This window comes from Pelodiscus sinensis, chromosome 4 (genome assembly GCF_052426305.1).
Source record: "Pelodiscus sinensis isolate ZL-2025 chromosome 4, ASM5242630v1, whole genome shotgun sequence".
NCBI lineage: Eukaryota > Metazoa > Chordata > Testudines > Trionychidae > Pelodiscus > Pelodiscus sinensis.
This window is the reverse complement of record NC_143055.1, coordinates 45323847-45335142: the sequence shown is the minus strand read 5'-3', so window position 1 is coordinate 45335142 and position 11296 is coordinate 45323847. Positions and strand designations below refer to the sequence as shown.

At 41.5% G+C, this 11296-nt stretch overlaps 1 protein-coding gene across 2 annotated transcripts in view; it reads right to left on the bottom strand.

Annotated features, from left to right (window-relative positions):
* Window positions 1-1206: 1206 nt before the first annotated feature.
* SLC30A9 (solute carrier family 30 member 9) overlaps window positions 1207-11296 on the bottom strand; it is a 62951-nt gene continuing 52861 nt past the window's right edge. Inside the window, exons 18-19 of one of the 2 annotated variants that reach the window (XR_012904313.2) lie at window positions 8520-9481; window positions 1207-8449 (exon numbers count right to left, since the gene is read on the bottom strand). Coding sequence is in view for 1 of the 2 variants with exons in the window: in XM_075930514.2 (XP_075786629.2) it covers window positions 9437-9481 (45 nt within the window). In the remaining variant the exon portion in view is untranslated. Of the gene's footprint in view, window positions 9482-11296 lie in introns of both variants that reach the window. The other variant, XM_075930514.2, reaches the window with a different exon arrangement.

Here is an 11296-nt window from a genome sequence, read left to right as displayed (position 1 = left end):
CTAAAGAAGGATGTTTTCATTTTATACTCACCTCAGCAATATAAAGTTGGGGAAAATTATAGGCAATTTTAGCTGTGCCACAGGGAGCAACATTCTCCAATACTGATCATTATATTCTGCTATGCCTTAATTGCCATAAAAATAAGTTATCACAAAAAAAATTTCTGTCAAACCCTAAGTCATTCCAATAAATTTCTGTTGATTCTTTTGTTGCAATATTGTTTCAATCCAAATTATGAACGAACAGGGTAATTTAAATGAATTTTCAAATAAATGGCAAACTTTCTGCCATATGCAAAGGATTTTTAGATCTTACATAGATTTGAGGCATCCATCATAGTATGCTTTGCCACACTTTAAAATTGTAAGATTTATCATATTTGCTCTCAAAACCCAGAAAAGGGAGTTCCTTACATCGTACAGTAACGACTGTTCGAGGTGTGTCCCCGCCGTGGGTACTCCACAAAAGGGGTGGGGACATCCCGGAGCCATGGAACAGAGCTTTTCAAGTAGTGTCTGTGAGCAAGCGCAGCTTGCCCTCCCGCTCTCCTCGTCAGTTTCTTTTCTCCATTCAAGTAATTGGGACTCTGAATAGAGGGGAGGAAGGGAGAGTCATGGAGCACCCATGGTGGGGGGAGGAGGACACACCTCGAAGAACAGTCATTACAGAATGGTGGGAATTGGAGTCACTGCTTAGAAGCTATAGGTAGCACTGCCATAGCCAGTGCTGAATCGACAGCCAATTGTGGCATAATGGCGTAATGCCTAGCCAAAGTATGATCTGAGACCTAAGTGGCTGCCCTGTAGATATCTTAAGTGGTACGTTGGTAAGGAAAGCCGTGGAAGTGAGCCTTCAGAGGAATCGGCAAGGGCTTGTGGCGGAGGGCATGGCAACGTAGTATGCAGGATGAGACCCATTTGGAAATACATTGGGTTGAGATAGGCGCGCCCTTCGAGTGTGATGCGATGGATATGAAAAGCATGAACATCTACGGAATGACCATGTTCTGTCAATATAGAAGGCTAACGCTCGTTGTATATCAACTGTATGGAGCATGGCATTCCTGGGGCATGCGTGAGGCTTTGGAAAGAACGCTGGTAGCACTATAGGTTGGTTGATGTGGAAGGACGTGCAGACTTTGGGTAAAAATGTTGGATGTGGGCGTAACATGACTTTGTCCTTAGTGAAGATTGTTTACGGGGGGGGGGGAGGGGAGTCTACCATGAGAGCCCCTATTTCACCAACCCTCCTCACCGAGGTGATGACTGTAAGGACTAGCACCTTCATTAGTAAAAATTGAACTGGGCAAGTGGCCAAGGGCTCAAAAGGGGGTCTCATGAGACAGTAAGACAAGCTTTAAATCCCACACAGGGGGACGCGCCCTGACAGGACGATAAAAGATTTTGAGAACACTTCTAAAGGGTTTCCATTGTGGGGTGCGCAAATACAGATGAGCTGTCTATGCTTTCATGAAGAGCTGATATCACTGCAAGGGCTACCCTCATGGAGGGATCTGATAGACCCCCGGATTTGAGATGTAGGTACTTAAGAATCTGGTGGAGTGGTGTGGTGTGAGGATCTGCATGGTACAAGTGACATCAGGCTGAGGATCTTTTCCATTTTTGCATGTAGGTAGCCCTGGTGAATGGCCTTCTGCTCAGTAGGACGACTGCTTTTACACAATCTGAACATAGGGATTCTGTACCTTGGAACCAGAGAGGAGCCATTCATATAGGTGAAGCGTCTGGGTTGTGGAAGGAGTAATCTATCCTTATCCTGAGATAGGATGTCATGATGGGATGGGAGAGGATATGGCATAGCCGCAGACACTGCGTGCAGAAATGGGAACCAGGTCTGTCTGGCCCATGATGGTGCTATTAGTATGATTAGAGCCTCGTTGATCTGGATCTTGCTTAGAACTCTGGGTATAAGCGGGATGGGTGGGCAGGCATAGTGCAGTGGCTCGTTCCAACGGATGAGGAAAGCATCGCCCTGAGATCCCCTGCCTAGAGTGGCTCTCAAGCAAAAATGAGGATATTTAGTATTGTTGGGAGTCGAAGAGGTCCATACTTGGCACACCCCCAGTGGTGAAAGATGGAGGTGAGTATGGCTGGGCATAATTCCCATTCGTGGTTGGAATTGAAACTGAGGCTGAGGGCATCCACCTGAACATTGTTTATTTCAGGTAAGTATGAGGCCTTCAGGGTGATACCATGATGGATGCACCAATTCCAGAAGCAGATTGCTTCAGCGCACAGTGATGGGGAGCAACCTCCTCCTTGTCTATGCAAAACATGGTTGTCAGGTTGTCAGTAAGTATGTGAAGGAAATGGTTGCACACATTCCTCATGGCCCTGAACTTCAGAAGGTTGATATTTAATGAGGACTTGTGTGTTGACCACCTGACCTGAACTGTGTATTGAAGGAGATATGTGCCCTAGCCAATAAAGGAGGCATCTGTGGTCATCTGCCTGGATGGTTCAGGCTGGTGGAAGTGGATGCCTGTTAGAAGGTTGGTGGAAATTGTCCATGTGAGTGAGTCCAGCACCTTCTTTGGGAGTGTTTCGTGAGAGGGGTCCCTGAAGAGGGGCAGGGAAAGGGTATGGGCAGGGGGAAGCAACGTAAAGAGAATGGTGTATCCTGTGCAGATAATCTCCAAGAACCATTGATCTGATGTTATGACATCCCACTGATGGTAAGTAAAAGGAATTAAGTTGGTTGATGAAGAGATGGTAGTGGCTTGTTGGCAGAGGTCAAGGTGGGAGGTCGGGCAGGCTCCTGACCAAATCCTCAAACCTGCTGTTTTGTTGTCTGGGAGCCTGAGGAGCGGATTAGAGGGGGGCGTCTCCTCTGAGGGCGCTGTCTAGGGCAATTGTAGTCCTACTGTCTTTGTAGGACACGGGGTGTAGTAGCTGTCCTTACTTTTGTTGTATGGGGTATCACGCCTGCAACAGTATGGCAAGGTGTACATGCCAAGTGTACGGAGGGTAGTGCAGGTGTCCTTGCTACTATGTAGGACTTCATCCGTGGTAGCCGCAAAAAGCTTGAGCTTATCAAAGGGGAGGTCTTCTACCCTTGACTGGAGTTCTTTGGGTACCCCAGCTGATAGAAGCCAAGAGGCTCTTCTCATCACTACAGCTGTAGCCGTTGCCCTGGCTGCTGTGTCAGCTGCATCTATTGCAGAAAGGAGTGCTGTACGAGCAAGTGTATGACCCTCATGTATGATTCCCCTAAGAATGGGCCTTTTGGATTCAGGAAGGCGTTCCAGCTTGGAATAGCTGTCAAAGTCGTGGTTTGCCAATAAGTCTGTGTAGTTGGCAATTCTTAATTGAAGAGTGGCCAAAGAATAGACCTCCTCCCCCCCCCCAAACAGGTCTAACTTCTTGTGTTCTTTGTCATTGGATGCTGGTTTGGTGCGGGGGGCTTTTGCACGTTGGTTGGCAGCAGCGACAAGAGAATTAGGTTGTGGATAGGAGAAAAGGAAATCTAGGTCTTTTGGTGGCACAAAGTACTTCCTGTCGGATCTCTTACATGTTGGCTGAATTGAGGCAGGAGTTCACCAGATTTCATCGGAGACCTCCATTACTGCCTTGTCAATTGAGAGTGCAATTCTCCCCTGTGAAGCAGAGTGGATATTTTTCAAAAGTCAGTGCTGTTTCTTCCCTACTTCCTGCAGGTGGACCTCTTATGTTGTTGCCACCCTTTTCAACAGCTCCTGAAATTGTTTAGGTCATCTATTGGGTGAGTGTCGTCCAGTATTACCGCCTCTTTGGAGATGTGAGGAAGCACTGTCAGGAGGCAAATCCACCTAGCGAAACTCAGTATGTCTGTTGGAGTTGACCTTCCTCCTCTTCATCAGTCTACTGTGGTCAGGGAGGATGGAGGTAATCTTAAGGTAGAAGATGAGGCATAGTGTCTTTTCCGTACGCCCCAGTGCTCTGACAGAGCCCACTGGGGTGGATAGTGGGGTGGAGGGTATGGCCACTCTGAGAACCAAGGAGAGTATGGTGGTTTATTATGGTAGTAGTAAAGATGGTGAGGTGTAGTACGTGGTGAGTGCTGTGAGGAAAAAACACTGTATTGTTCCCCCCCAATTAAAAGCATCCTCCTCTGACTGTACTGGAGATCTGGGATAACGTGGAGAAAGCCTGAAGGAAGGCTGCATCGGGGAAGCTCCTCTGGAATGCAGAGGTGAAAGCTGTGCTATGCTGTCTGTGCCTGCATCATGTTCAGACTAAGCTGGAGCCTCCTTGGGAGGCAGTATGGAGCTGGGGAGTGACAGGTTCTCATCCAAAGCCCGCTCCTTATGAGCGGGCTGTTTAACTGTCTGCAGCATAGATGTTGCATCCCTCAGTAATGCCAGCACTGGTGTGCGTGAGCGCCAGGAAGAGCCCTTTGGTACTGAGGCTGATCTTTTCAGCACCAAGGCTGAGCGTGACTTGGAGGTCGCAGTGCTGGTCTGAGCACTTGATTCCCCTGTGTTGGGGGTGCTCATCTTGTCCCCTCCAAGCACTCGGGAGGATGGGACGAGGGGCGGAGATCTAGATGAAGATGGTCCCTTTTTAGCCCGTCCATGTGGTAATGGTGAGGCAGATCTCCTTCTGGCAGACACTGCTGCTGGTAAAAAGGCTTGGGAGCATTCAGGCTGCATCGCCTTGTCCAATAAAATTATGTGGAGCCAAAGCTCCCTGTCTTTTCTTGCTCTCGCTGAGAGAACGGCAGAGCTCGCATTTCTGGGATACATCTGTTTCCCTGAGACAGGGGATACAGTCTGCATATTTATCAGAGACCAGCATCGGCTCCTGGCATGAGTGGCATTTTTTAAAGCCAGATTAACCCAGCATCGCGCCATCTGTCAGGGTTGCAGGGAGCGTTCTATAAGGGGTTGCCCCTGTGACTGTTACCGCCGTTAAAGCTCTGTTGTTAAAATTGTTTTTCTAGTTTTCCTCCCTCCCTACCCACCCCACCCCCCCCCTTTCTTTTTTTTTTTTTTTTTGGAGAAGAGAGCAGCTGGGGCAGGCAGCCGCCAAAGCAGGGTCTCCGTGAGAAGCTGACAGAAAACAATCTTTTTTTTTTTTTTTTTTTAAACAGGATGAACCAAAGCATCACCACACAGTGAAGAGATAGGGAAAACGAAACCAGATAGGAGAAGCTGAGGAGAATGAAGAGCTCCAGCTGTGACTGGTAGAAGAGGAACTGAAGGGGGAAGAGGGTGAGCCACACGCAAGGTGCCAAGCTGAGCACAGCGCAAGGCTCCCTTCGTGCATGCATGGCGCTCAGACAATGCTTGAAAAGCTCTGCTCCATGGCTCCAGGATGGCCCTACATCTTGCGTGGAGCACCCATGGGGACATCACCCGAAGAAGAACCAAACTTGATAGTAGGATAAAATATCAGGAGAAATCAGACCTTACCAGAAAGCCTTTGTCACATTTGAAATATGCACATAGTCTGGCTCAGACTTTTCCAGAATGTATGAGCAACAAAAAAAAAAAAAAAAAAAAAGAGGACACCACTGAAAATGTCCAGGTCCTGTGACCTGCATCCCTGCTACAAAAAAACCTGAGACACTTATGCTGAGCCCAGGTGGAACAATACCAAACAACTGAGTCTTACACCATTTGGGGCTTTACAGATAGCAACCAGCATCTTGAATTAAATTCCATTGTGAATTGGGAGTCAATCCAAAATTCAATGCACAAGTACAATATACTCCTACCTCTTTGCCCTAACTCAACTGTCAGGTAGCCGCACATATTCTGCACCAGTTGAAGTTTCTGGACAGCCTCCAAGGTTAGCCCCACGGAAAGCTTTTGAAACTAGTCCCTAGCCTAGAGATTATAACTATTGATAACCGCAGTGAAGGTCTCATCTGAAGAGGAAAGGATACTATGTCCAGATTCAGAGGACAACTTATTCAGGAAAGTGGCACAAAAGTCCAAAAACAAAAATGTCTAATAAAACCTTAACACTGAGCCGTCAGTGGATGCAGTGGTTAGACTCACTCCTCAAAAGTACATTTTTCCTGTCAATCAGCATTGCCTTAATATTATCCAGATTAATTTATGAAATACCCTGCAAATAATGAAAATTTATTTTACAAAAACTAGATTTGGGCAACTATATCCCTTTATTTAGCGGGAAATAAAGACTATAAGGGCAGCAGAATCTATAAAATATATTTAAGAAACAAAGATGTATTGAAAAAAATCAACAATGTTTTAACTGTAGATGATTCCTATCTCCATTCATTTTACCACTCTTTCAAGAGAGATAATATTAAGGGATGTGTTACATCTATGGCTCATGAAGAAAAACCCCAATTCCTTAGTACTGTGCAAGTTTACTTTTATCCAAAATATCCTCCCACGAAAACTGGCTATCCCACCCAAAAAAGTTTCCCACTAGAATACTGTAATGAGGTTAAACCATATCCTAGACCCAGTTCAAACAATTCTTTAGATCAGAAAAATACTACAGTTTAAATCAAAGTCATGTGTACACACATTTTAAATTGCTACCACTTCAAAGTGAGATTCCCTTCAGAAAGTAACTAAAGTGAGGTACCAGGTTTATTACGCCAATTTCTGTTTTAACTTAACACAAGCCATGAAAACCTTTAATGGATTTTGAGAATCAAGCTGGGCTCTTTCCTCTCGTATCCCCACCAACGAAAGTGGCTCTGTAAATAAAATTAAGATCTTAATGATGCCTATGCAAACAGGGTAACAAAGATGTAATCAACTGGAACTTAATCAATCTTGTTGATGACAGAATCCAGCTCTCACTCTCATAGCACTGCAAAGACAGTAAAAAGCAGTAAAATCTTATTTTTGTCACTGATATCACGAGCACATATATACGCAACAGCTAAAATTGAGGCACTGCCATTTCCCCCCCACACTTCTCAGAGCAGCATGCACTTTAAAATTATGTTCTTAAGTTCCTCTTTAAATTAGATAAGGTATTACAGTACACATCTAATATTTACTAACCTTTGCAGAGGTTTCAGGAACACAGCATACAGAGATACTCCCTTACAGATTAATGACACCCATTCACAATGGCCTAGCATACCTGTCACATCCACCACTGAAGAGCATGACCAGAGGCAATGTTCACATTTTTGCCATTCCCTTTCAAGTTTTTAACATTTTTACTTTTTCTTCAGAAATTGTATAATACTTTATACTTAAAAATTGCATGCATTATGGGAGGAACAGAAGAGAGAGAAAGCAAGATAAACAGACTTTGCATTAATCACAGTTGAGTTCCAGTGTTCTTCCAGGATGATTAGGTGATCAGCAGAATACATGGTGAGATGTGGAGAAGACTCAAAACTAAACCACTCAAAACGTGCTAAAATGTCCCTTATTCGTTATTTGGGACACTATGCACAAAATTGTAACATTTTACAAACATGTGACATTAACTTTAAAATACCACTTTTGATTAAACACATCTCTAATTATCAGTCTTGAGTATATACTACAGATTAATTAGTAGTGCAGTGGGAGACAGACAGATAAAAATGGAGCCTTCCCTTAGATTAAGAACTAATAGGCTATAAACAAATGTCTGGGTAGGAGAGAAGGAATAGCAATTAGAGGCAAGGGTGCTAACAGACCCTTCACTGCCAACTATGTGACAAAGTTATCCATTATACACATTACAGTACATAAAGCCTCAAACGCTGGAATGTCATTTTATTTAAAATGCACAGCATGCAGTGTTTTGCAACTGTCAAAAGGCATGCTATTTTAAATTCTCGTAATTCACTGCCAAATGACATTTTACATTTTAAAAAATACTATTACAAAGCACTTAATCAAATCCTGACATTTTGGTCTCCACCATTATTATTTGTTGCAATGCATACAACTTAATCTCAACAAATTGATTTTGATTACTTGTGTTCCATATCAACTTTTCTGCCCCTCGGTATGTCAGTCACTAGACTACTCAGCAAAATAATCATCAGGATGCTCTTACTGTCACCTCTCTTCCATGAGCAATTTTCATGTTATTGAAACGTTTTAAAGTGCATAAAGGATTTTTTTCCTGGAGAAAGATTTATCTGTAATTATTCCATTAATATTTCAATTACCAGATTTGCAGGATTTGTACTCATTTGGCCTTTATTAAAAGCTATTTTGTACAGAATCTGCTATGACTTAGATACCTATTGCAGAAAGCCTTATGCTAGAAATCTATTTTGTAACACCAGAATCCTACATTTCAAACATGTAAATTTTATGCACTCAGTTTTGGGATTACTGAGCCATGACGCACAATCATTTTACTTCCCCCACACAAAGGGATTGTTTTGAAAAATGAAAAAGCTATCTACAGATTCATACAAGTAGTGCCTGTGTAAATAAATTAATATATAATCTTCATATCTATTTAATTATAAATATTTCTAGAATGTGTTAAAACTTTTATACACCTCTTGCCTCTACTAGCAAAGATCATCTGTAGAACATTGCCTCTTAAAAGTAACAAAAACTTTTATACACCTCTTGCCTCTACAAGCAAAGATCATCTGTAGAACACTGCCTCTTAAAAGTAACAAAAGCCAAATGAGAGTTAACTGAAAACAACTAAGTACTATAGTAAATCACTTCCCATGTTATATCCTCCAATGTTAGGAAGTTAAAACAAAAAAGGGGAGCAGAGGGAGTCTGAAGAGAGGATGTCTACCACAAGACATAGGCCAAGATCATCTACACAAAAACATTTATTGAGATTTCTACATCCTGATCAGTAACCCAATGTACTCTAGGGCCTGGACCAAGCACAAAGCCAACTGCATTCAAGAGACTGATCTGACCCTCTGAGATTATGTCAATAATTGCAAAAGTGACAGAAGCAAGTTTCCAGATCGTGAAACATGAGAAAAGAGCAATTCCTTTTGGAGGGACTGGTCTCAGAGAAGACAGACCATACTGCTAGAATATAACTGGTTCAAAACTTACAGTTGGAAAAAAGGAATAAAGCCTATTAGCATTAAATATTTGTATCTTGCAAGTATCTCCAATGGCTTCTAGAAGGAAGGAGTTAAATGACAGCAAACTCATGTGCAAGCCAACAAAAAACTGAAAATGGAGACGCTATATTCTGCATATTTTCAGGCATTAACATTTGCCTTATAGAAACTAAAAGATTTAAGTTCCAAATCCCAAATAAATGCACCTCCAAAGAGTCTCGTATAAAAATTATGCAAAGTAGCTTTTGTTGAACTGAACTTCTAGACAAAGTTGTTGACCTTCAGTCTAACCCCATTTTGGAAACTGAATCAGTAACAGTTCAGGAAGCACACAGCGTAAAGTAAATGAGGTATGGTATTGAGGTGACTGCCGTTTCATTAGCTATTCCATCTCTGTGCAAACTTGTTCCCAAAAAGAGAGTAATCCAAGGATTTCTTCTGTCAAATCTATAATATCTCCAAATCTACATGTCGAACATCAGGATTGCGTTGCTGAAACAAAAAATAAACTAATTTTATTCATAAGCGCAAATAATCAAATGTACCATGCTGATGTGGACAACAAAATCTGCCAAAATATTGGCAACCAGATAACAAATCTCTACTCATGGTAACATAGCAATTGTTTTAAAATGAAGACTAATATATTTAACCCATCCTACCAGCAGATCTAAAAAATGTGTCCACTGAGGAACATTTATCAGCATGTATTACAATAGTGACAAATTCATAGCTAGATCTGTTCTAATGCTAAGAATGAAGCAGCTCCCATTTTAAATAGGCAACTGATTAGAGATAATACCTAAATGAAAAAAAAGTTAAATACAGAATGTAAACAGGCACTTTCTGAATGCCAAAAGTACACAAAAGGAATGGGCCTATGCTATTAAAATGATTTGTAATTCTTAAAATACTGACCAAGTTTCTATTAAAGAAATACACATCTTCAAACCCTGAGAAAATATTATGTGGTTGTCATAATAGGTTATGTTTGCTTCAAGTGACTTGCTTCACAGTCATTTCTACGAGTGACTTTAGCTTTTCAATAGAAACACAATTACTGAAATCCCTATATACACACTGAAAATAGGATTAATATTTTGGAAATTATTATTCTTGAATCTGATGTTCAAAAATCACTAAGGGCTGGCCTGCAGATCCAATTATAGTCAAAACACTGATTTTGATTTTTAACTGCACCTCTCGGGGGAAATAAAACTAAAATTACTTAGAATGTTTTTCAAAAATCCTACCCATGCTAGGCAAAGACAGGTTTAAACAGATCTCTTGATGAAGGAAAAGGCAGTCACAAAGGCACAACACATATCTGACACACTATGCTTACGATCATGGCTCTGCACTCCCGTTAGAAAAATAACATGGAATTTATCTATGGCTCTATGGAAATATCTATCTGTCCAAATGTGTAAGTTTCAGATAAGGGAAACACTTTGACTACACCAAAAGCAAGAAAACATTTATCAGCCAAGACAGGAAAATCTTTTTTTTTTTTTTTTTTTTTTTTTTTTTAAATCACAACCTTACAGTACCCCCCTAGGAAATGCAGAGAATGGTTATGTTTTGTATTGAAAAGTTTCCTTTGGAGGCTTTTCATTAATGTGTAATATAAACAGATGTTCACAGTTTATTTCATGCAAACTATTATGATCTATTTGTATATATGTTATTTCTTCTGATGGTCATCCACAAAAGGCATGAGACAGACACCATTACAACCTGGAAGGAACAGATAATGCTGTTTTTCAAGCAAGAGCATTCTCTCAGATTTTGGGATGTATCAGAATGTAAAGCAAGCAAAATGGACTCCAAAACCAGAACTGAATGTTCTGCTGCTTCCCAAATGTTCTTACAATTCATGTATACTTTCAGAATTCCTAGTCTCTGCTTAAAACTACGTGATCACACATCATCACATGATCTATCGATACAAAACCAGAGTTATACCACAAATGTATGACCAGATCTCTGTGCAACTCAACACCATCATTCTAGAATTTGGTATCAGAAAGGCACAGTGTAGAAGAGCTGGGAAAATATTTACCTTAAAGGCCCTTGTGATTAATCTATCCATTTATAAAATTATGATTTGGTATAACAGACAGACCACAAAGTAAATGAAAATAAAAGCGCACCACAGTTTTTCAGGTAAGATTTTAATAGTCCAAATCTAACAAGGCTGACACATCTTTACTGTTCCAACTGGAAGAGATAGTTAAATGCTAAGCTGAAAAAAAAGGATGGATGTCATATGGTAGAGCAGTAATAGCAATGACAGTCTGTATTACC